The sequence below is a fragment of the Branchiostoma lanceolatum genome, chromosome 15 (assembly GCF_035083965.1).
Source record: "Branchiostoma lanceolatum isolate klBraLanc5 chromosome 15, klBraLanc5.hap2, whole genome shotgun sequence".
Taxonomy (NCBI): domain Eukaryota; kingdom Metazoa; phylum Chordata; class Leptocardii; order Amphioxiformes; family Branchiostomatidae; genus Branchiostoma; species Branchiostoma lanceolatum.
In genome coordinates, this window is record NC_089736.1 from 8,123,047 (window position 1) to 8,149,030 (window position 25,984).

A 25,984-nucleotide genomic window follows, 5' to 3' on the forward strand; every position below is an offset into this window, starting at 1 on the left:
CAGCTTAACTCTATTGTTAACTAGCAGCCTATGTAATAGACCATTTCTGACTGTCCCTTACAATTAGCAGTTTAACCAATGAGAGCATGGCAAGTAGCAGTTTGACCAATGAGAGGGTTTTGGGATTTCAAATACAAAATGTATTTGCATTTTTTTGTTTTTATTTTGTTTTCTATGTGTTGATGGAGGTGGGCGGGGCTATGGAATCGGTCTATTTCTTACAGCCACAGTAAATAGTGGTGCACTTGCACTTGAAGTCTGTAGTTCCAGTCCTTTCTAACACATCACTGTGACTCTTCTTTGTCCCACCAGTACACAACGGCGAAGGACGGTAGTGTGATGGGCGTGACGGTTAACCGCGGTGCGATGTTGTGCCACTGTCGTACCCTGACCGCCGCCTGTAACTACACGGAAGGAGAAATCATCGTAAACGTGTTGGACTTCAAACGGGACGTCGGGCTCTGGCACAGCATTCTCACCGTAAGTCTTGAAAACCTTTAAAAAGTATTTGCAGAAATGCATATTTTTTTACTCAGATTGGCCAAATTGTATATTCAACCTAGTGTTAGTGTTCTACGTTTGTCTCTGGTTTAGTCCATTTCCTTTTTACTAGACTCAATACACAAAAAGTAATATCATAAAAGAAGATGATAGATAAAACATAACCTTCTTGGCAAGGGTAATTAGAATATAGTGTTGAGGTATAACAGGAGTGTCTTAAACAGGTTGATATGTACTGAATGTATTTGCATTTTCTCAAGTGTGGTTTATTTTCTGTTCCAGAGCGTGTTCAACGGCATGCACGTGGTGTTTGTCCCATACTCACTCATGAAGGTCAACCCTACATCATGGCTCCACATGGTCACAAGGTTCAAAGGTGAGAGATCAAGGGAACTCAATGTTTGCAACTTTTGTGTAGTTGTAATGTAAGCCATAAGCTTGACTTAAGCTTCAGTGCTTTCAGTGTCAGTATTCCTACAGAAATTTATCTAGACCATGCCATAATCAAGATAAGAATGTTCTTTGGAAGACTTTTGTCCTGCAAATTACGATGTTAGGGAAAAATCCTCTCAAAGACATGTAGTTGACAGCATATTTTAATTTTTGTGTAATCCTCTGCTTTTCTTTGTTTGTGCAGCGACGTGTGCGACAGTGAAGTCCCGTGACATGCACTGGGCGCTGGTGGCACAGAAGGACCAGAAGGACATTAACCTGTCCTCCCTCAGGATGTTACTGGTCGCTGACGGGGCCAACCCATGTAAGGCCCTCAATCTAACTCTTTGCAGCATACCATAGTCTTAGAATTAGTATATTTGCTTCTGGACCATTGGTGTTTCAAAACCATGACTTGCATGATGACATCCAGGTAAACGTTAAAAGCTTGTAAATGTTTAAAGACAATTCAATCTCTACAAGATTACTTCCTGATGTTTCAAGTGACATCCATCCCTTCAGTGTCACTAGAATGGGAAGAAGAGAGATAGAAGTCACTCGAAATGTCAGAGTCTTACCCAGTTGTAGAGATTGAATTGTTGTCCTTCCACTGGGATGTTATAAAGGTGTCCTGTGCTTATAGAGAGCCAAACCTTGGGCGCCAAATGTAGTCAAAGGAAACCAAGAGCAAAACTGCAAAACAAAGGAAAAGATGTACAAAATTTTCGAAGTCTTCTTTTACTGAAGATGAATGGTTTTTAACCCAGGGCATTTTTTTGTCGATATTTGACCCATTGCTTGTTGTCTCTGCCCCCCTCCCCACAGGGTCCTTGTCGTCCTGCGATGCCTTCCTGAACGTGTTCCAGAACAAAGGTCTGAAACCGGAAGCCATCTGTCCCACAGCCAGCTCAGCTGAGGCTCTCACTGTGGCTGTCAGAAGGTACAAAATACTTCCTGGATATTGTGATATTTTGAACTGAAAATTAATGCTGTATGTATATAAGAGAACATATTTTAAAAATGGTAAATAATCTTAAAAAGTAGTTCATTTCTGTTATGGATATCTTTCTTTAGTCATGCATTATAACAGTTTTTGTATCAAAGTTTTCACTTACAAAGAGCTGTCTGTAATAAGTCATTCCGGGTGCAGACGTTGTCAAGATTTTCAAAAATCAAAAGGTGATTTGAATTTTGTTTATAATTTCAGACCAGGGAGGACAGGTGGTCAGGGGACAGGCCGGGGCGTACTGTCCATGTCTGGCCTGAGCTACGGAGTCGTGAGAGTGGACACAGAGGACAAACTGACCTCACTCATTCTACAGGACGTGGGCACAGTCATGCCTGGAGGTGGGGAAAGTTTCATGCTGTGATTCTGAAATGATATGTACTTCATTTTAACAACGCTAAGCCACCTGCAGCATAAATTGTGTTAAATACTATGAATTCAGCGATTTCGCAGCAGAAGGAGAAAGGAGATTTCTGTGGTGTTTTAAGTTTGCAGTTGAAACATGTAGTGCAGTAGTAATACATTGGAAAATGCAAACATTTGTATTTATGGCATTATGAATTTGTGGTGGAGAGGTCAACCTGGAGATAAAACCTTTGCAAATATTTACAGTTAGTACTAGTGTATTACTTTTTTGGCAAAAGTACTCCCATCCATAATTATATTTTTATTCCCTTTGATAATGAAATTTTGGTGAAAATGGTAATAAACACCTGTATCTTTTTGCCCCCACCCCATAGTTTGCAGCCAGATTGTTTCCTCTCTAACACCATGTATTCATTATGCATCCCTCCCAGCTGTTGCAGTTATAGTGAAGGTAGACAACGCGCCGGGTCTGTGTAAAACAGACGAGGTCGGAGAGATCTGTGTGGCTTCAGGAGCCATCGGGGTCGGATACTTTGGTCTGCAGGGGCTCAGTAACAACACATTCAAGGTGAGGCTAGGTGTTGTTGTTTTAGACAAGAAAAGTTTAACCCTTGTGCTGCTGGCGCTTTTTATGCAATTTATTTCATTAATTTGATTTCTTAATCAGGTCATTGGCCCTTGACTTTTTCTGCGCTGCTGTGGCATAGTTACTTTCGCTGCAGTGTTCAGCTAAGAAATACCCCCAACCCGTAAATATGCAAGACCCACATAGAGGCTCTATAATGTGCAACTATATTGGTCCAGCTGGACAATGGCTAAGAATGCATAATTACTGTTCAAAATTATTTCATTGTGTGTTAACATTATGTTTTAGGCTGCAAGAGGTCTTTTTGATAGGTATGCTATAGCTGCATGTTTGAAATGTAGCTCCAATGTAACTCCAGTGTTATTGAATTCTGTCCCCAGATCCAGCCCCTAGCCAGTGACGGGAAGCCCATGGCAGAGCAGACGTTCGTCAGAACTGGGCTGCTGGGATTCCTAGGCCCTGTGAGTATTAGAACATTGTAGAAATAGTGAAAAACAAGATGTAGTACCAATAAAAGCCATAAGGCACCCAAAATCTAATCATTTCTTTTACAGGACAAGACCAAACCACACACTATATTTCATTAAAATCCATCCATATCCTCACAAGCACTGTTACAAACACTGTTACACACAAACACTGCTACAAATGCTACTGAAAAACTTATTGGCAAAGGTAATAAAATGTGCGATGTATGTGCTAAAAGAGAGGAAAGATCTTTATAGTGAAGAAGGTATAAATGAACAGTCATCAACATTATGTTCTAAATCCTTACAGGGAGGAATGATCTTCGTAGTGGGGAAAGTGGATGGTCTGATGAACATAAGTGGGAGGAGACACAACACTGATGACATCATCGCTACAGTCCTGGCAGTCGAGCCAATGAAATTCATCTACAGAGGGAGAATCGCAGTTTTCTCCATCAAAGTCTTGAAGGATGAGAGAATAGTCATCATCGCTGAACAGAGACCAGATTCATCAGAAGAGGATGTAAGTCTTGTCCTTTGTTTCTCTTGATTTTGTAGGTCCCGGTTCTTTTTAAAACTATCATTGCTGGTCATGCTTTTAACAGTGTTTTTGACAGTTGATTTTGCCACTTATTATTGATAAATACAAACAGTTCACCAAGCAGGCTGATTGCCCGGAGTCCCGTGTATGCACATTACGTTCTTGAACAGTGCTGGTACCACCTGAAGAAAAACGTTGTATCACAGCAGCTTGCAATATTTTTTTGTGTTTTTCTGCAGAGTTTCCAGTGGATGAGTCGTGTACTGCAGGCTATAGACAGTATCCACCAGGTGGGCGTGTACTGCCTACTGCTGGTACCTGCCAACTCACTACCAAAGGTAACTAGCTCCACCTAGCATCCAGGCAGAGAACTGCATCAGCATTGAAAGATACGGTCAACAGTTCCTTGCTTATGTCGAGTGCCAGTTTTCTTCCTCCACTTGAATCGCCTAGATTTACCAATCATATACTTTGCCTTCCCTAAGGAATCAGTGTGTACTCTGGTACATTGTGATATTTTTCATGTTTGTATGGCCTTCTGCATGTGCAGTTCTTTTGGTGTACATTTGTATCATTGGTTAGCAACTGCTTGTACGTGTTACGAAGCTTTGACTGGTGCAAGAGCACCACCTAGCATCTGTTGAAAAAACTACACTACCTGTATGTACCAAAACCAATGCATAACTGATATTTCTCGTGTTTGCAGACCCCGTTGGGTGGTATCCACCTGTGGGAGACCAAGCAGAGGTTTATGGAGGGCAGCCTGCACCCCTGTAATGTACTGATGTGCCCGCATACGTAAGTATTGAGTCATTCATTCATTTAATCATTCATTCATGCAGCATTTTAGTATCAGAATAAAGGAAAAACTACCATTGACTTGACACACACTTTGTGGTTAAATCCTTCCTGTTTCAGAGGTATTGAAGAAAACTGTGAAGGTCCTAGTGAAAATAGCTCTTGGTATTTTTGGCTTAAAAATGCTTTGTTTTTCTATGTCCTTTGTTTCAATTTGTGAACATGATATCTACATATGAAATTATTCTGTTATCTTAGGCGTTGAATGTCCATCAGAATGGTAATTTCTATCTTATAATGTAGCTCTTATAAGAGCGGCTTTTGTTTTTTTCCTAACTCCTCTTTGTTTCTATTCTAACAGGTGTGTTACAAATCTTCCAAAGCCAAGACAGAAACATCCAGGTATTTTGCTTAAGAGTTTGTATGGAAAGTTATGAAAATAAGTATGCTTTATCTTGTTCGTCCTGAAAGAAAGATATATGGATTGTTTGTCTTGCAACGTTTTCAATTGTATGAAGTAAGTCCTGTAGAGGAATTCTACTACTATTATTGTTACATTTTGTCATATTCATTACATGAAATGTTTTTTCCTATAAGATTCCCACTGACTCACAACATTCCCGGGCCTCTACATTCACTATTTAGTGTGGACCAGACCAGCCCTCACAACAACCTTAACACTAATGAACCGAGGGAAAAATCAGCCAGCAACTTTTTCCGTACATGTAGACAGTTTAATGGTGTTCTCTGTGTGTGTTTTCTGCAAAACTTCCCTCCAGAAGTTGGTCCATCTTCCGTCATGGTCGGCAACTTGGTGCAGGGTCGGCGCATCGCCGGCGCGCAGGGCAGGGACATCGGAACTCTGGACGGAGACGACGAGCAGTATAGAAAGGTTGGTACAGCTGGTGGAGTAGCGCCCTCTTTCTGGATCAGTCAGAACTGCAGGAAAGTTTTCACAAAACTACATGTACATGCTTGGTGTTTTTCTCTTCCATATAGCACAGATCATCTGATTTTGGGGTCTGGAAACTAAAGTACATGAACTACATCTATAGTTTACTTGTTTTGCGCTTTGATATGTACTTTTGTCCTTCTGTGTTTATTCATTATAATGGTGTCTTCGAATTTTACATTTCACTGATGATTTCACAGACGTAATCATGCATACTATAAATTTTCGTTGTCAATCAAAATTCGGGTAACACTATTAAAAGATTACCCCCTCTTCCACTGGTAGTTGTGTTCCTCTGTTGTACGTTTGTATATATTTTTGTCCAAGACATTATATCCAGTATTTAGTTTGCATTTACCTGTGACATATTTACCTGTGACATATTTCATGTACATGTATCTACCACATGTGTGCAAAAGTACATTGTATGTAGATAACTTATGCTGTGCTTTCAACATTGAACTTACCTTTCAAGGACATTGACTTACAGTTTACAACTTGTTTTTTCACACTTACTACATGTTATACTACATGTTATACTTCATGACGAACATTCCCATAGACTTTCCCACATCGGTGCAACTCTGGAACTCTGAACTTCTCAGTCCCAGTTTCTTCTTTTTTTTTAAACTTCTTCTCAAATCTTTCTCTGAAATCTCTATCTCTGGAAGCCCTCTCTTCCACGTTTTGGTATACGAGTACTCTTATTAACTTTTTTGTTTTGTTTTTTGCTGGGAACGTTTCCTTGAATTCCAGGGTTTCTCCTCCTTGCGGTTGAGCGGCAAACAGCACATCCCGAGCGATCCCATCGAGTCGACAGGAAAAACAGTGAGACGCTTTTCGAACCTAGAACCATACGGCGGCTCGTACTGTATTCTCTCCACCTGAAGTGAAGCACCCCGCACAAAGCATGTCCTTATATATCCCAGCACAGTGCACTTTACATATTATAACACTTCAATGCCTTTTCTTCATACCAAAACAATGTTAATTTTTGTAAACTTATGCATAAGAAATGACGGGTAAACAATAGTAAGCTCGCATTTTGTTTTGCAAATGGTTTCAATATGAACCAATCACACAGCATGTTACATTTTCATGTACATGTAACACAGGGGTCGGCTTTTACTTACATTTGATTTGATTAGTCGACCTGTTCTTTAGGCATGTTGTTGGTAAAAATGTTTGAGTACAGATTCTGAGAATGAACTCTTGAAAGTTGACTTGGAAAAGTAACTTTGCCTAATGATAAACTACAGTTTATCCAAATGATTTAATTTTACTACTCTTCACTGCAATCATGCATCCAAACACTCGTACATAAACAACTGATGTAAAGACGATTTTGACGGAGACATAAACCTTATATTCAGCATGATCCCAACCATCCTACGATCTCTCCTGCACCTTTTGTTTCTGTGTATAATAAACTGGTGACTGTGGTTGGTAGAGTGTAGCACTGTTTTTGTTTTGCTACGTCACACACTTGTGCATGCTCTTCATTGGAGAGAATACGGTACAGCCACCCTACAATTCTCAACCAATCGCAAGCCTGAAAATCAAACCTGTGGACAACTGTTAAAACTCATGATTGACACGTGTGAATCAAGTTGTCTTCCATATACATGTATCAAGCTTTAGCGACGTGTACATCTGCTACGTGTTTTGATTTCAAATTTGTATGTTTGATCATTTATGCTTTATGATAGGATGCAAAATTGTAAGTTCTGTATGAGTTTCTTTTTCACCTGCCCTTGTATCATTGACCATTTTGCTGTCTTCTTTCTGACTCATAGTACTTATATTGATTAGCACAATTTGTTGACTGTTCATGGCATTTTCCCCACATTCTTTTCTCTAATGTCTCATGACAAACCCAAGATTTCACATTTCAAATAGTCTAAATCATACATGGCTTTACTTAAGCAATGACAGAACTCTCAGATTTGATTTGTTGAACATTTACTGCCCAGTCTTTTCATGTACATCATCCCATGATACATTTTTGTATTCCTTTAATTTATTCAAAGTCAATTTGTTACCTTTCCTTTTCATGTTATTTGCATATACATCAGCCATGTTTGCAAGGCACAATTTCCTCTGATTTGTTTTTTGTATTTCCCATTACATGTACATGTACGTTGTGCATAATGAAAATACATCTATTAGTTGTCCTACACTGTGTTACACCACATCCTTTGAAACTTCTTTACTCACCACCAAATACCTTTTCACACACTGTTAATCTACTAACTAGCCTGTTAAGCAGGTGACCTTAACCCTCCCCCTGCTGCCTTGTATTGTTTGACAACACAAAATTAGCAGGGAGAAGGTTAAAAAGTCCTACTACAGTGTTATCATTCATCTCCAGCAATTTCTCCAAGCTGGGCCGACTTCACCTTTCATACACTGTAAATGCAGAAATGTACGCGGTGGTTTTATGTTTGCGGTTTTCCAGGTGAACTTAAAACCATTGCTACTATTGTTTCAAACGCAAACATAAGACTGCTGCAACACTCAATTTTCTCCCTACAGCTAAATAAGAATGATGTGAACTTAAATGTATTTACAGTATCTAGTTTGTTTCCCCTTTTTCACACTTGTTTTGTCATTCCTTTTTCTTTAGCATCAGTTCCTGTCAGAGATTCTCCAGTGGAGAGCGGCCACCACCCCAGAGGAGGTTCTCTACTCACAACTCAATTCAAAGGTGTGCCTTGTAACCACTTGTATCTTATATTGTATACTTCAATGAAGATTAGATATCCAGGTAATAAGATGTGCAAGGTAACAGTTACTCAAGCAACTGGATAGATTTTGGAAACAGTCAGACGTTTCAGGTGGCATGCAATGTAAATTTCTTTTCAAAGTCACAGACGAAAGGTAGTGAATGCTACCTGAAATGTCTGACCATTTACAAAATCTATCCAGTTGCTTGAGTAACTGTTTCCCTGGCAGGCTAGCCCTTTGTTATAACCTTTGGCTAGTTGGGTAGCCATGGCTGTATGTATTTGTACAACCACACTAATGAATAGAACCAATGGTGTCCATAAAGTGTACTATAAGACTTATGAATGAATGAAGTGTTTTTGTCTTCCTGTAACAATAGACTTGGTTTAGGTTATGATAAGCAGACGATAGACATTTTCATGTAGTTCTTCATGGTTAAGTCAGTTGCATGGAACTGTGGAAAACACTCCAAAAAGCAGCATAGAAATTGCATACCAGCATAGATATACATGTACTATGTAGATTGACTCTTTTCTGAGCTTTTCTTAGTGTAGGCTGTCTTTGTAGTCCACCATTTTTACTTGATCTTGCATTTCCTCTACCCAGGGGGTCTAAGGAATGGGTGCATAGGCACACATGTTTCTCCAGATCTGTAAAGAATTACTGTTCAAGTTGCAATCTAGCAAACTCCCCATAATTGGATTGAATCAGCCAAAACCACAATCTGAAGAAGACTATGAATGTATTCAGCTGAACAACCTACAGATTAAATGTGATTTTCAAGATTTGATAGAATTATACAAAATATAAATTCAAGCAAGTTTATGCCTCACTCACCTGCAGTACAAGGGTCAGTTTTCACTTTACGTCTGTCCCATTTGATGAGGCAGTAACCCTTTATAATCCATAATTTTGACAATTTTAGTACCACCTACATGTACATGAATATCTGAAATGAAGATGAAGTGCATGTATGAACTTTTCAACACTTTGACATATTTAAAGATTACTGTAAAGCATGTAACGTTGCAATGAAGTTCCACAAAAAGCACACCCCTAATGGAATGGATCAGCCAAGCACTAGGCAGTTTCCTGAGCCACAGCAGGACTGCACCACTCAAACACAGGGGTGTTTCAAAGGTTCACTTTTCATGTTCCACAGACCACAGCATACCGTGTGCGGAGTGGCAGCATTTCACGCCTCCTGAGGACTGGCTCTGGGGTACTGCTTGTCACAAAACCACTGTGTGCTCCTCATGTAGATCTCTGGTAGAACCTTTCAGGAACAAATGGCAAAGAATAAGCTAGGTCACGGTTTGAACTGCTCATGCGCAAGGTCAAAGGTGATGGTGATGTGCAAATAAGTCAGTTCACGGGTTGAACTGCTCGTGAACGGGGTCAAAGGTGACGGCCCCTAACTTGTAAACAGTCCTCGTCTAGTCCATGTCCAGGGGTCTTCAACTTTGACATATTACCCACAATACATAGCTCTGCTCATGTGCAGTTTACACCATGAAACGGCTTATTGGCACACTACAATTGTTATAGTGATATATCTGAAATCACCTGAACTATGACTAAGGGAAAAGAAAGAAGGAACCTTGCCATTTGTTCCAGTGCAGGTTGACTGTGCCTTACTAAACCAGTGTGCACTCTCTGCAGATGTAGCCCTGCCTGCAGAACTAGTGAATGCTGTGTAGACTGAGATCATGCCTGGCTTTCTCTATAGTCTGGGTCTCGCGGTTCACAAACAAAACTTTACAACCTGGCACACTAGTTCAGTGGTACTCAACCCTTGAAAAAGAAAAAAAAAGGAAAGCATCTGATATACATTTGTATTCTACTGTACAACAATCCTTTGCATGCATTGGATGATTTTTGACATTGTGACTTTTTTACGTCATGAGAAATCATTTTAGCCAACAAAACAGTGCTGGTATGAATACAGTGCATACTTTTCACTTTGCAAGAGGTAGATCTAGGCTGTTTGTACATTCAGGTTGTAGAGTGTTTGTGTTCCTCGGACCCTGACTGTCCCACTGAAGGAATGGCTCCATGTAAAACAAGGAATGCTGGAGGCTGCTGCATGGTTCTACTGATATACCTCCACATTTCATTCTCTCATTCCCTCATTCACTCACAGACCCCTCTTCCAGCTTATACCTGTGTGTTGAGACGTAATCTGTACATGTGTTTGCTGTAGAATAGACAAACGTGTTACATGTTTGTCAGTGGTCTGAAGTGTTACTCTTGTGTGTAAATTGTATCGTACACTGTCTTTCTATACAATGTATACCAGTAGTTTTTACACAGTACATACAGGTAAATGTACTTCAAAGGCATGCTATAGGAATTTCTGCTCTTTAGAAAAATAGGGACCAGTTTGAAGGGCTTTAGTGCCACTGCTACGTTGTGTATATTGTCGTACATGTACATGTACATGTAGCTACTTGTACTACCAGAACATATATGCTGTGACTTTAACTTCAGGCATGGGCTCAATACAAAAATGAAATAGATAATAGATAGTTTCGATAATAGAAATAAAAAGTAGTACACATACATGTACAGGTACATGTATGAAATCACACATTTTGTAGACGACTATGCCTGTTTCCAAAAAGGTAGACATTGTCGGGATAAGTTATTTCTGAGCCTTTAAGGTACAAAAGTGTTGACTGTTTGCATGTGTTGCCAGTGTGTCACTTGCATGATGTAAATTTAGGTGTAACTGCTACAAGCCACAGTCTATGTATGTTTCTTTCATGAGATCTAACCAACAGTTTGTGATTTTTGGCAACACCTCAGGGGCAAGCCTAATTGTTTGTTTTATGTTCCAGGGAGGGGGTGCGGGTGCCGTGTCCTGTATGCAGCTGCACAAGCGTGCGGAGAGGATCGGCTGTCTGCTGTTAGAGAAGGGGAAGATCAACACAGGCGACCACGTGGCTCTCATCTTCACTCCTGGTCAGTATTATCTTTATCATATGGCCTCCGTGAGTCAATATTGACATACTTACTTAAGTCAGCCTTACAGCATTGGCTTTGGCTAAACAGTCCTATTCAAGAATGACAGTCTCTGCCACAACTTTGCAAGTACAGATTAGTATACAATGTCATGCATATCTGGCAGGTGTGCTTTGGTGAAAAGTAAAACTGGAAAGATATTTGATACTCATTTAAAGTTTTAGGTTAAACTGCTTGATCAAATATTGAATGTGTGCTGTGATTTAAGACAATGCAGTATTTATATGTCCTAGTTACCCCATTAAAATTGTCCCCCAGTTTGTCTCAAAATGATCAAAGAGAATTGAAATGAAATCTATTTTATTCTGCAGGTATTGACCTTATTGCAGCTGTGTATGGCTGTTTTTATGTTGGTAAGTACATTGTCACTGTCTTCATTTATACGCCTGATTAACCTATTGTTCTTTTTGGCTAAAACATTTGTAATCACAATTTGAAGTACTTGATTGAGGACTTATACACATAAACGTACAACAAGTGTATACTACATGTATACTGTCATTAATTCAAATACCTAATAGTCGTGTAGTGTACATTGCACCTCCCTAGTGTGTATATTAGTGCATGTCTATATGCATGTTTTCTGATAACCTGCACCAGTACTGGTACAATAAATATAGAATACAACACGATGTATTCCGCATCACCCTCGGTCCCAGCCCTCCCGCGGGTCGGATCGCCCGACGGCCGTAAGTTAGCATGTCTAACCTGTGGTTCTATTGTCCAGGTGCTGTTCCAGTTCCTGTGCGCCCTCCCCACCACCAGAACATCGCCACCACCCTCCCCACCGTTAAGATGATTGTGGATGTCAGCAAGTCTGTGGCAGTCCTCACCATGGGAACTATGCTAAAACTACTCAAGTCTAAAGTAAGGGATAGTGCTTTTGCATAGAGAAATGTATGAATGAATGAACAACTAAATGAAGGAATAAAAGTGAGTGAGTGAGTGAATTTAGGAATAGATGGGTGGATGGATAGATGGATGAAGGAAGAAAAGAATGGATGAATGAATTAAGGAATGAATGAATGGTTCTTGAATGCAACAGAAATTATTATGTATACATGTAATACATTTTTCATCATTCTTTAAAAATCCTCAAACAGAATGTGGGAAAGTTGCACACCTTTCCTTGTTCAACAAGAATCTGATATTATGCATTTTGTCTTTTAATCAGGAGGCAGCTAGTGCAATAGATGTGAAGTCGTGGCCGGTGTTGTTGGACTGTGATGACACGCCCAGAAAAAAGCTGTCCAGTATCTACCGTGCACCCACACCCGAGATGTTAGCTTACCTGGACTTCAGTGTGTCCACTACGGGCATGCTGGCTGGTATCAAGGTGGGTTATCAATTAACTAGCCGGTTAATCAATCAATCAATCAATCAATCAAGAACTCTTACCCACACCGGAGATGTCAGCTTACCTGGACTTAAGCTGCTCAACTACGGGAATACAAAATATCAATTAGTTAATCAATCAGTCAATAACTTTAATTGATGTTGGAAATAGAATTGATTGCTAATGATTGTTTATCATTTATGCACTCGACAGACATGAAATATTAAAATACTGTTGTTGTTGTTTCCCCAGATGTCCCACTCTGCGGCCAGTAACCTGTCCCGCTCGCTGAAGCTGCAGGCTGAGCTGTACCCGTCCAGAACCATCGCCCTATGTCTGGACCCCTTCTGTGGGCTGGGCTTCGTACTATGGTGCTTAGTGGGGTAAGATATCACTTATGTGTTGGACTATGTACATTGTATGACTATAAAGTTAAAATACAACAGCAACACTTTTTTCTATGCCTGTAATGTCTTTTTTCAATACTCAGTCACTATGTTTCAATGTGTTCCATGTAGCCAGTTGCCTTAACCTTTAGCACGCTGAAATAGCCATTTGGTTGCCAATTCTCTATTGGTTATGGGTTTAGGTAGCAGGCAAAAGGTGAAAACAAATCAGTTACTCTGGTTAAACAACATGGACTGTAGAAATCTCTGCATACATGTATTGATTCATCTTGACCTTTGCTCTTTAACCCCCAGGGTGTATGCAGGTCACCACACCATCCTGATTCCCCCTGCAGATGTGGAGGCCAACCCCTCACTCTGGCTCATGGCTGTCAGTCAAAACAAAGGTAAGAAAACATTGTAATAGTTTCAAATTTAAAGCCACTAATGATACGTTACGTTCGCCAGAAGCTTATGTTTATGGTTTTGCTATGGTGGAGTGGCTGTGGATTCATGTATGTTTGATGTAAAGAGCGTAATTCAAGAAGCTGTGGATGGATGTTCATGATTTTTGGTAGGTGGGTAGGTGTTGGTAACACAAAGGTCAAGTTTGAGAATGGGCCTCCTGGTGGCTTCGTGCAGTACTGCAGTGGAATTTGTATTTTTACCTGTTGTACTGTTGTGAAAATAAAGCTATTTTTTACAATTATGTGGACAAAAAGTGAGAATATTTCTTGTTTTCAGTGCGTGATGTGTTCTGCTCTTACGGAGTAATCGAGATCAGCACCAAGGGACTGGGAGGGTCAACTGCTTCCTTGAGGGTAAGGACATGCCACTGTGCTTCACTGTCTGTGAATGTCAGGGGTAACTTAAAACAATGCTGAGAGTGACATGAAAGACATGAGCTCATTGAATACAGTATGACCAGCTACTATTGTTTGCCTGCAATGCTTTTAGTATGTAGTGGAATTGGTTGACAAACGCAACTTCAGATGTGTCAAAGTGACAGCCTTTTTTTATACCTTGAGACTTGTTCAACCCTATAACCATTTTTCAACAATGTCGAGTATGTATATAGCTTGGAAGTTGAACATTTAGTCATCCATTGCATGCTCTCCAAAACATGATTGTGTTTCCACTAAAATTCCTCTAAAAGGTGGCAGCTTTTCACCGTGATCTAGTAAGAAGAAGTTTAACTCATCTTGAATCACTTTACATAGAAACCATTCTTTTCCAGTGAATTGTATGCCTTTGGAACATATTACATGTACATTGTACCCTTTAGCTCAGTAATACTAGTAGATTATAGTCTTCTAACATGTGGTCTTTGTTTTTTTCTTCATCAGGCCAAGGGAGTGAACCTGTCTGGTGTGAGGACCTGTGTGGTTGTTGCGGAAGAGAGACCCAGAATAAACCTGTGTAACTCCTTCTCCAAGCTGTTCAAGGACGTTGGGCTGTCCCCCCGTGCTGTCAGCACCACGTTTGGCTGTAGGGTCAATGTTGCTGTCTGTTGCCAGGTAAAGAATGGCCACACAGATTTTTTAATGGCATTAATATGTCATGTTTTCTGTTGAGTACATAAAAGGAAGCCAGTTGTATGAGGAAACAAAAACAAACATTGAAAAGGCATATACATTGTGTACACTATTATAGGTATTATGTATGGTGATCAGTACAATAATACACTAGTAGGATGTATGCAAAGTTAATGATCTTTCTAAAGTGCAAACTACAATGCCATCTTAAGAGCAATGTAGAGTTCTAACTTCTTCCTTTGTATGAAAGGATTTTCTTCTACCAGAGGCCAGACCTCTTTTTGTACACAAAGTCTTGATTTTGTATTTTAGTTTAGTGTATATAAAGTAAAATGATAATTGCTAAACCTTTTGCAGTAGATTTGTCCCAAACTTGACTAACCATTTCTGTAATCCTCCCTTACGCTTTGTTGTCTATTTCTGTTTAGTTGGTTACAGACTATGATCACTGAAGCCAAATGTTGTTGTGTGTCTTGACCCTGCATTTATTGTATACAGTATTGCTGTTTCACAATGATGTTGTGTTGTCTTCCAGGGTACATCCGGCCCTGACCCCACATCAGTGTTTGTGGACATGCGAGCCCTGCGGAACGACAGAGTCACCCTGGTGGAGAAGGGGAGTCCTCACAGTCTGTGTCTCATGGAGTCTGGAAAGGTAAAAGGCTAACATCAACAACTTTTAGCATGGAAGTTTATCTGTGTTGGTAAATGTCATTATGAATAAGGCTAAACTTTACCAAACCAACACTGGGATAGTTGGGACTTACCAAATTTTCGGCAGACTTTTTTCTTTTGTTTTTATTCTACTTCTTTTCCTGCCATAAAGTGTTAATGGCATGCCTTTGCATTGAAGTTCTATGTAACAATCTGTCTTCTCTCCTCAGATCCTGCCAGGCGTGAAGGTGGTGATAGCCAACCCTGAGACAAAGGGGCAGTGTGGGGACTCCCATCTAGGAGAGGTAGGTCTCTCAAAGTTCAAAATGATGCTGTTAAGTGCCCTATTGAATCATTTTTATATATAGCCAATAAGTATGTTCTGAGATACATTGTACATGTTTGTCTTGATGTTAGAAGATCTTAAAGTAAGTTACATAGTTACATTGCTGTACAAGAATGTTTTTAAATCATGTTCATTTCTTTGATGTGTTTGTCCCCAGATCTGGGTGTCCAGTCCACACAGTGCCAGTGGCTACTTCACCATCTATGGAGACGAGTCCTTACAGAATGACCACTTCTCAGCCAGCCTGACCACAGGAGACACCACGGCGGTCTACTCCAGGACAGGCTACCTGGGCTTCCTCCGACAGACTGACCTCACAAATCACGCAGGAGGTCAGTAAAGGGTCGAATCCTTCGGACACAACTGTTGACAAAATCCTTTTCTATTGAGGCATTACTGTCTTACATACAGCTTTTTAATGAATTGCCAAGTTTCTCTTTAATTTTTGCTAGAGTTGTGAATGATTAAGACACTTTTTATTCACTGTTATCATGAATATTTTGGGAGAGTTTGGGAAACAAGGAAAGGAAAATCAGTTGTCTAAAAGCAACGATATGCAAGATTTTAGTTTTTTGGTGTGTGCCTGCTAGGTACAGACTGTTATATCTGGTAGAGGTTGCATAACTTGTAGTTCTTTTTAAAGAAGGTCACCTCCTGAATGTACAATATTTTCTTCGGATATTTTTAGATGTCTAAGACAAATTTTCACACTTACATGTGTAGTTGTATTACGCTACAATCATTATGCAATATGAATGTCATTTAGCACCAAGGACAGCAATACTGGTATAGCGATTCCTATCAACTGTTACACTTTGCATAGCTACAAATGTATATCTATTCAACCTGTTCATTCCCCTGTAGAATACCATGATGCCCTGTACATAGTGGGTTCGCTTGACGAGACCCTGATGTTACGAGGGATGCGGTACCACCCCATCGACATCGAGAACAGCGTGCTCAGATGTCACAAGAACATCTGCGAATGGTAATGTTCAGCCTGCTAACGTAGCCGTTAGGCACCAGATTTGTATTGGTTATGGGGTTAGGCAGTAGGGAGAAGGTTAATACAAGTGATAGAAGTTAGAACTTTTTAATCTTTAACCCCATGCATGATAATACTTTTCCTGAATATTATAGTTTCTCCAATGATTGTATAATATGTACTAGGTGAATGCCATAAGAGTTCAGAGAACAGCCCAGAGGACCATTGCAAAGCCTGTTTTACCCTATTTTAGCTGTAGTGTCTTTTTCAGGTCATTTCTTTATATACTTGAAAAAAAGGTGAAAATTAAGAACAGAGTACCCATGGAAAAACTTTGAGGAAAAAAGGATCCTTTTTTAATCTAAGAACGTGATTCTAGATGTCATAATAACAGGCAGTTTGGTGCAACTTGTCCTTTGTGTAAATGCATGATTGTAAATTTTTATCAAGAGTCCTTAGTCTAGCTACAGAAAGAAGGAAGAACTTGTAAGTGAACTCCTGCTCTGGGCACCAAGTCATGGGCACTCCTGAGAGAGCAACCTTAGTCCGGGCAAGCCGCCCGATATGATGATGATGATGATGAAATTTGCATCAAAGCTAACAAATGTTGTTTTGTTGTTGTTTTCAGTGCTGTGTTCACCTGGACCAACCTGCTGGTGGTAGTGGTGGAGCTGGAGGGTCCTGAGAATGAGGCCCTGGACCTGATCCCCCTGGTCACCAACGTGGTGCTGGAGGAACACTACCTGATCGTAGGGGTGGTCGTGGTGGTCGATCCAGGTCAGTGGGGAGAGAAATAATGCATGAGTTAATTTATCTATTTGTTTGTTCCTTCATTTGTTCCTTCGTACAGACCCTTGTAGTGCCTAGTGGCACGTAGGGCAGCAAGTTACCTTGCTGTTTCAGTAGCAGGGTATAATGTTACAGGGAGGGGCTGGTAACCTGTCCCCTACTAGTGCAGTAAGGACAAAAATATGATTTTGTTTTGATTTTACATGGCATCAATTTATGTTTTTTTATAATGAGTTCTGGCCTGTTTTTCAGATAAAAGTGTTGCTCCTATGATTGACCTGTTACAATTCTCGCATCTCAATGACAATAAATTTGGAAGCATCTGTGACCGATACATGTGAGGACATCTGCAACAAAATTAGATAACATGTTACAGTTTCGGATATCTTCTATGTTAAGCTAAAATGTCCACAGGTCATCATTACCCTGCAATTGGGTTGTTTTTGTATGAACAGACATGTATCTGCAGCTGCAACAATGGTCTTACATTGACAGATAATTCTACCTTGCATTTTTAGGAGTGATCCCGATTAACTCCCGTGGGGAGAAGCAGCGCATGCACCTACGGGACGGCTTCCTGGCCGACCAGCTGGACCCGATCTACGTGGCCTACAACATGTGACAAAAGGGGGACGCCCCTGCTCAAGACACCCTCCCTCGAGACCGCATCGTAGGAAGCCTCCAGAGAAGTCAATCCCCCAGACACGCAGCTAACTGACAGCTCTGATGGGGAAAAGAATTGCAGTCCAGGAATATGTTATTTGAAATTAAGTTGCAGTTGGATTTGACCATTGGAGGCAGTCTGTTTGCCAAAATACATGCAAAACTGCCTCACGGCAAAATCCCCTCAAATTTTTGTCTTTCTTCATAATATTCTCCCCATCCACCAAGTGAAGATGGTAGCTGTCGAAAAGTGTCACTCATTCTTCAGCTACAACTTCTTAGTTTGTTTGTATTTTTTCCGTAATGAATGATATCATTAAGTCACCCAATTCGTAATTCTGTATATTTAAAGTCATTGAATAAGATCACATATGTACATGGCAAGGTTTGTTGAAGGTGTATATTGTTTAGAATGGACTGTTGGCTTTGGAAGTAATTTCCTATGTTTTCAGTTGTGCTTTCCTTTTTTTCCGCACAAAATGTACATAGATCACAAAATTCCATTTTTCTGTGTGTTGAGCACTGTTGCATACCTTTTTGATACACGTTATAATTTGATACATGGGTTATGTTTAAAGAGCATTACTCTCATATGGTTGCATGATTTACAATGTAGGTCCTCAGTGACAAACATAGAATGCTGAACATGCTTTTGCTTTGTCTTGGTTTTTGAATTTGGGGTTTTATTTTTCTTTTCTACTGGGCGGAAAAAGTGAGCAGGTTCATTGCAGCCACTTTTCGTATGCTTTTGGAAATTTCCCATTCCATCTTTGATAGAGGTAGAACTTATTTGGTGTGGTCTAGAAATGAGTTCCAGGGAGGGAAGGCCCAACATAAGTGGTCTTGTAAAAGAGTAAAAACCTTGGCAGGGGCAAAGGAGTTCCAACAATAGCAATGAGAGGGTGTGTCCTCTTTTAGGCTTTACCATTCAGAGTGGTGTGAGTATTATGATAGATTTGCGTCAGATTCTTTACCTTGTACATGTACATGTACATGATGCTAGTTCTTTCATGAACACATTGTTTGGTACTGAGCATCTTGTTAATCAGGCATAGACTACCAGTAAAACAGGCATTTGCCATGATGATATAACATCAAGCCCTATAGTGAGTGGTACACATACAGTATATACATCCTTTTACCTGCTATTAGGCTTTAACAACTTACATGTAAGTACTGATGCATGTAGTTTATGTTGACTGATATACCCAGTAGATATACAGAGGCACCTCCATGTTAATGGTTTAAAGCTGGTTTGTATGACCTAGCTTAGAAGTAAGGAGTAGAGGTAGTGAAGAGAACATGTATAATGGACAAATTGCTGCTGGAATCAGGCAGTGCCTGCTGGAGGGTGGCTTTTTTTAGATTTTTGGCAAAGCCTCAGGGGCGGAGCCATCTTATGCTGTGTTCTGTTCTTTACTTGTGTGACTTGTTTTGGTATAGTTTGTATTCACTTATCTCTAAAATATTATGTTTTAATTGACAGTTAAGTAACCTTTTTTAAAATCAAACCATTTTAGTATCAAATTGTAAAGCCACCTGTCACTGCAAAAATAACATATAACGTATCATTCCTTCTGGTCGCTTTCATCAACATTTATACCTTTTATATATAGGAGCTGTTTTGGAGCCTTTTGTTTTGCAATGAATATCAAAGCAATTCTTATTTCATCCTTGAACACCATGAGGAGATAACACTTTGATATCAAAATAATGAAAGCCATTCCTTGTTGATTATGATATTAGCCTCTGGTGTTGTAGTGTTGCATTCATACTTGTTGCAAATGTTTGGCATTTATACCTTTTGCATTTTTACCCCACTGCACTTGCGGGCAAACCACCCATCCAAAGAGAAAATGAGATAAACTACATGCGTAACTGTCTATCAAGACTGATATTGAGGGACGCAAGATTGCATTGATCAACTTCATAGCAACTTGTGTGTTGCTGCAGAAGGATGGCACAGGTTCACAAAGTCCGGAAATGTCCTCAGAAAGTCCACAAAATGTCTGAGCTCAGAGTGTGCAACTTCTGACCCAGAAGAATGCTGCTGCCGCTAGAGCACAGGTGTCAGAAGAAGCAAAGGATTTACGTTGCTTGTGTTGCGTACGGTTTTACCCTCCAAACTTGACGATATAGTCTTACATCACATAACAGAAAACGGTGATGTTGCCATGGAAATAAGTAGGAGTATAAATATTAGCTGTCTCATGTTTGTACTTTTTTATACTGCTAGAATGGTAGGAAACGAACAAGACCCCTTACATGGGACATGTACATGTAGTAAGACTTGTGTGCAATGGTTGGCTAGTGTTCTATTTGTTGTTTGGCTTTATTTTTTTTTTGCAGAGGTTAGTCTATTCTCCTTTTTGTACAATGTATTCAGTGTTGCAAGGAGACTTGGCTTGTATATAAGGCCTAACTGGCATTTCACTGCTGTGAATTGTTTATCGCTGTGTTTATGCTTTGTCAATTTTATAGCTATGATCAAGTGTTCGAAGATATTGTTAGGCTGTAAAAATGTACTCCCATTGAATGTATACGTCTTCTGTCTATGATAATTCCATTAATGTCTCAAATTATTGCTTACTGAGGTTAAGAGTGTTCTGTGGAAATCAAAGTCGTTAGTAAATCTACAAGAAGTCTGAAGTAACAATTGAACAATTCTCTTTGGGATAGCGAAGCCGTTACATGAACTTTACAAGTGGGTCATCTAACATTTCGATGAAAATGCAGTCAACAGGCTTAAACTGAAGGGGAGATTCACTATAGTAACAGTAGGGAACAAAGGAATAGTTGTTCCTCTCTTGGCAAAATGTTGTAAATAGCCTTCATGTATACATGGAGTGAAATCCTACACTGTTCACTTCGATGAAGTTGCATGTTTCGATGCATTCAATAATTAAAATGAAGCAGCCATGACCAGAAGTTGTCTTTGTGTCAAAATTTCTTTTTTCAGATATCTTGATAGCTGTAATGCTTATGCCTGTCAGTCCAGCAAATATCCTAGTTCCTTCTACAAATTTATGAAAGATGACATGTTTTGAGAATCTGCTTAGATGTTTTCAGGTCTTTTCATACTAAGGATATTTTGCCTTTTTTGTGCCTTTTCTCGTTTTCACATGACAGTGGGAGTTAACCCATGGGTATTCGGTATTCATATATGCACTTACGAGATGATCATTTTGAATGGTCTTCAGGAAGTATATGGTATTAAAGATGACATTCACACCTTAATTTTGACAGTTTGGGGTCAAATTTTCTCACTGAGTATGATGTCATGGGTGTACAAGTTGTACAATGACAGAGCAAGACTGAATATTGCCAACTTCATTTTTTATTGTACATGTATTCACATTGTATATAGATATTTGATCATCACATTTTAGAATGAAACAGAGATTATGTAAAGCATCACAGAAATCCAGACAAATTTATCTAGAAAGCTAGTCAGTAGTCAAAAATAGACATACACACATGTAACATTACCTTGTCAAGTTGACATTCTATAAAATGGTAGCTGTTCCCACCCATATTGCCAGTCTTAGGGATTTCATGTCCACATAATTACAAATTCCATGGCCAACTGGCTTTAGAAGCGACATGTATCCAAAGTGCAGATCTTTGATATGAAGAAATAGGACCATATTCTTGGTTAGACTTGCTCACATGGTTGATCTAGTACAATTAAAACATTTCTCCCATATTCTGTATAGGCATGGGACTGTACAATGGTGTAATTTCAACTTTATTTATAGTGCACATACACATTACATCAAGCACAAATTTGTACCACAACAGACGACAAATATCATATCTGACATTACAAGTTCATGTCAGATTATGAATCATAGAGGGTTGGCATGGGTACATTTTGCTCTATTGACTGAAGAATTGGACCTTTTTCTTCATTCGATTGATTTTCACCAACGTTGTATTCTGTAAAGTCTCCATTTCTTGAAAACAGACATTAACTACAAATACAGATGTACAAGTGCGTGTTCTTTGAAAACAGACATTAACGACAAATACAAATGTACAAGTGCGTGATACAAGCATTACAGACAGATGAATGGGATTTGTACCCTTATCACTACTGTATTATCACAGACGGGTCTCTGCATGGGACTGTGTCACGGTTGTGGAAGCTGTTGCTGTTGCAAGCAGACTTCTCCGTTGGGTGGGACCTTGGACGTCAAATTTGGGCTGATGATTGCGATGCCCCAGCTTGTCACGGATAACATTCTGAACCTGTGTAAAGATAATCTATTACATGCAGTCCAACCTGTACTGTACAAGTCACCACCTCTACATAAGGACCCCTTGGTTATTGTGACCTCTTGGATAATTCTTCCTTTTGACACAGGCATTAGGAATCCTCTCAATAGTGACCACCTGTCCACATGACTTGTATAGACCAGATTTTATCGGCCCCCTGGGATAAATCTACCTAAAGAAGAGTCATCCCTTAAGAAGTAACACCATGTACTTACCTCAGCATTGGTGAAGCAGTAGATCGTAGATACAAACATTCCCTGCAAGACAAAGATCTCTATGTATAATCTATGGACACTTATGTAGTAGTTTTGCTAAAAGCATGGAATGTAGAGTCTTGTGTTGATCAGTGGGAAGGCCGCTAGGGGGCGCGATTTAACCAGAACTATAGGCCACAGCATGTAAACTTTATGGATGACATCAGCGCGCGCATTGATTTTCGCATCGATTTTTATGGTAGTGGGGTACATTAAAACATTTGTTAATGGTAGCCTGTACAACACAAGCTTTCACTGCAGTAAATAATTAGTTAGGTTTAGGCCTCTGCCTTGGTTACTACCCTGGTATCCAAACCTATCATAGCTGCAGAGTTCGTCCTCTTACACAATTTGTAAATACTTCCTAGTCTAGTGTTATGAATAACAACTACCTGGACATAAATGGAAACAGTTCTTCCTGGTAAAGAGGGTACCCAATGCCTTTGCCTGCACGACAAACACCATAATTACTCCACGAAGATTTGTGTCCTACTAGCTTTTGTTGTTATGCAATTCCCACCCTATATAAAACACACGTATCTATGTACCTCATTAATTCAGCTTCTTTTACGGTCATGTTTTAGCGACCTCTATCTTCGAGCCCGCTAACTGCAGCATTCTGAACTTCAACCGCAAGGATAAACAAATCATGTTTTGTACGGGCCTTCCTCAGTGAACCAGATCAAAATGGCATCGGAAAGCAGACACGTAGTACATCAAGGTACGAAATACTTTTGAAAACCGATGGTGGCTGAAGGATTTCCCCAAGTGAAGGAGCCGAACATCCTTGACAGGCAACACATTTGCCGTAGTGGCACCTTGGATCAACACTCACCTGAATTTGGACGATTTTCAGCGTCATTTTGACACTTCCGAAAAATCTGGAAGCAACAGCACCAACCGTTTGCTATGTTGTGGCTCTCCAAGACTCTCCGTTTGTTAAAGACACCGTTTAAAATCTTTGTTATTCATTTCAAGTCGCTTCACCAACTCGCTGCGGTACAAGGACGCCAATGTTATACAGCGGAATAAATTAGAACTGCAAGTAAGCGGTCAACTCTGTGATGAGGATGCTGATTGGTTCAATGTTTGTTATACGGGAATATAACACTATTAGTAACCTGCATGTGTCCCTACGAGAAGTGCTGATTGGCTTGATCTGTGGTGACCAATAGGTGAGTCCAATGGATTTCGGATTATAATCATTACATTTTCTAATGCTCATTCTGATTGGCTTAGTTCAACAGTGCGCTTTGTTTTGCATTTTACTGATCATGCGTTCTTTTCTGATTATCGCGACTGATTTCTGATCCTTTTAGAAAATGAAAGACGACGTTGTTGTTGCGTAATTAACATCAATTCCTTAAACAGTTCTACCTTTCCCCACGACACACACACATGTCCATATATGGCCATGTACATCTCATTAATTCAGTCTATTTTACGGTACTATTTTAACGACCTCTATCTGTCAGTTCGCGAACTGCAGCATTGTGAAGTTCATCAACCGCACCGTTGCAAGGATAGGACACACCAAGTCAGGGCCTGTACATAGAGCCTCCTTGGGTAGACCAAGTCAAAATGTCATCGGAAAGGAGACACATAGTACATCAGGGGCCGAAATACTTCTAAACCCCGATAGTGGGTAAAGAATTTCCCCAAATGAAGGAGGAATATCAGTGACAGTCAACACACATTTTACCGTAGTGGCGTGCCAGTCACGTGTTGACTGTCACGGATTCTTTACCCACTATCGGGTTTTTAAAGTATTTCGGCCCCAGATGTACTACGTGAACCTCAGGTGTGTCCTTTCGACATTTTGATTTGGTCTACCCAAGGAGGCTCTACAACACCTGGCTTGGTGTACCCTATCCTTGCAACGGCGTGGTTGATGGACTTCACAATGGTCGTCTTGCATGTTCTAAAAGGATCAAAAATCAGTTTTATGATCAGAAAAGAACGCATGATCAGTAAAATGCGAAATAAAGCGCACAAATGTCTGGTCTGCGGGAATATGACACGTAGTAACCCGTATGTATCCCTGCTGAGTGATGACCGATGGGTAAGTCCAATGGATTTCTAACTGTAATCATTACATTTTCTATTGTATCTTCTGATCTAGCATTGCCCCAGGCCAAGTCTGTGATGTTGGAGCATTTATATCCCTAACTGCTAGGGTTCGCTCTTGAATATCCGATGTAAAACCATAAAAACATTGTTGTTGTGGCATTCCTTTTTTTAATCCGCCCTTGCATGACACGCAGCGAGGGTTTGTTTTCACTTTTGCACGTTGGCACTTAACAAGTAACGTTAGATGGACATAAATGGAAACCAGTTTTAATGAAATTGTTATTCCTGGTAAAGAGGGTACCAAACAACTTAGCCCACACAAAAAACAACACGATAATTACTTCCTAAGGACTCTTGTTCTGTCCATAATGATTGTAATGTTGACACCTCTATTACTTACTGTTTTATTTAATACAACAATAAAAGACTTGTTGGCTATGGTAGTACATTTTATCGCTTCAATACTTATTACACGTACTTGCTTCATAGTCCTCAAATTTGAAAGGTAACTTGGTTGTTTGTTTTTCACCCACGTGCATTAGATTTAGAGTCTGCAGAGGATGTCATCCATGAAATTTACTTGCTGTGGTCTTATGAGAGGTTCAGCTCCCGGTGGTTTTTGACGTGTTTTAGGCGTTTTTGTCGGGCTTTCTATTTCGTCCGACAAAAACGCCTGAACTTGATCACGTCAAAAACCAGTCGGCGCCAGACCTCTGCTTGGAGAGTTAAGTTATGCACCTGTGTCGCCTGCATGACGGCGTTAAAGATCTGATAGATGTCCTCGCCCAGACCGCCGTCCTGCGGATCCACGAAGAACAGCAGGTTGGTGAGACCCAACAGCGGCAGGAGGATGAACATCGCCTTCAGGGCTTTCCTGCGAACAAAGAACCGGACATTGCGGGAAAAGACTTGTTGGAGAGATGAAATATTCTGTACACGATGGTCTAAACACTAGCTGTTTGTTCTCAGAGCCTATTGTTCTGTACTCCACCCACCTGCTGGGCGACAGAGCCCACGCGGCAGCGGATAAAAATTATATAAATACCCCTCAGTTTAATGCTAGATCCGATGGTTACAATATAAAACAAAAATAAACAGTTAAAACTAATATCTATTGGCTTTAAGAATGTGTAGAGAGTAGGATATGACCAAGAAAAATTCCCGCGTCCCTGGACGCATTACGAGTCACCTCCGGTTAATAAACTTTGACCTTTAACACAGTCAACTTTCTTAAATATATGTATCAAACATCGATTGAAGCCTATATTAATTCAATGTTGGTCCTTGA

The 25,984-nt window shown here is 40.0% G+C and overlaps 2 protein-coding genes across 15 annotated transcripts in view; one reads left to right on the forward strand and one right to left on the reverse strand.

Moving 5' to 3' along the window:
• The window catches only part of LOC136420553 (disco-interacting protein 2 homolog C-like), a 63,586-nt gene extending 42,564 nt beyond the window's left edge, over positions 1–21,022 (forward strand). For 6 of the 12 annotated variants that reach the window (XM_066407510.1, XM_066407512.1, XM_066407513.1 and 3 more), the window contains 29 exons: positions 313–480; positions 784–877; positions 1,139–1,258; positions 1,759–1,873; positions 2,141–2,280; positions 2,737–2,873; positions 3,272–3,352; positions 3,669–3,881; positions 4,139–4,237; positions 4,606–4,697; positions 5,059–5,099; positions 5,477–5,589; positions 6,406–6,477; positions 8,276–8,356; positions 9,539–9,598; positions 11,217–11,340; positions 11,712–11,753; positions 12,128–12,267; positions 12,575–12,736; positions 12,989–13,119; positions 13,438–13,529; positions 13,867–13,943; positions 14,469–14,639; positions 15,193–15,312; positions 15,542–15,616; positions 15,815–15,989; positions 16,522–16,645; positions 17,271–17,419; positions 17,950–21,022. In XM_066407510.1, the coding sequence (XP_066263607.1) occupies positions 313–480; positions 784–877; positions 1,139–1,258; positions 1,759–1,873; positions 2,141–2,280; positions 2,737–2,873; positions 3,272–3,352; positions 3,669–3,881; positions 4,139–4,237; positions 4,606–4,697; positions 5,059–5,099; positions 5,477–5,589; positions 6,406–6,477; positions 8,276–8,356; positions 9,539–9,598; positions 11,217–11,340; positions 11,712–11,753; positions 12,128–12,267; positions 12,575–12,736; positions 12,989–13,119; positions 13,438–13,529; positions 13,867–13,943; positions 14,469–14,639; positions 15,193–15,312; positions 15,542–15,616; positions 15,815–15,989; positions 16,522–16,645; positions 17,271–17,419; positions 17,950–18,053 (3,312 nt within the window). In that variant the 3' untranslated portion in view covers positions 18,054–21,022. The remainder of the gene's footprint in view (positions 1–312; positions 481–783; positions 878–1,138; positions 1,259–1,758; positions 1,874–2,140; positions 2,281–2,736; positions 2,874–3,271; positions 3,353–3,668; positions 3,882–4,138; positions 4,238–4,605; positions 4,698–5,058; positions 5,100–5,476; positions 5,590–6,405; positions 6,478–8,275; positions 8,357–9,538; positions 9,599–11,216; positions 11,341–11,711; positions 11,754–12,127; positions 12,268–12,574; positions 12,737–12,988; positions 13,120–13,437; positions 13,530–13,866; positions 13,944–14,468; positions 14,640–15,192; positions 15,313–15,541; positions 15,617–15,814; positions 15,990–16,521; positions 16,646–17,270; positions 17,420–17,949) is intronic. The other 6 variants (XM_066407517.1, XM_066407519.1, XM_066407511.1 and 3 more) reach the window with 5 other exon arrangements.
• A 391-nt stretch (positions 21,023–21,413) lies between these two features.
• LOC136420556 (calcitonin receptor-like) overlaps positions 21,414–25,984 on the reverse strand; it is a 29,781-nt gene continuing 25,210 nt past the window's right edge. For 2 of the 3 annotated variants that reach the window (XM_066407523.1, XM_066407524.1), the window contains exons 9-11: positions 25,435–25,570; positions 22,588–22,629; positions 21,414–22,345 (exon numbers count right to left, since the gene is read on the reverse strand). In XM_066407523.1, the coding sequence (XP_066263620.1) occupies positions 22,199–22,345; positions 22,588–22,629; positions 25,435–25,570 (325 nt within the window). In that variant the 3' untranslated portion in view covers positions 21,414–22,198. Of the gene's footprint in view, positions 22,346–22,587; positions 22,630–23,461; positions 23,813–25,434; positions 25,571–25,984 lie in introns of those variants that run through there. The other variant, XR_010753252.1, reaches the window with a different exon arrangement.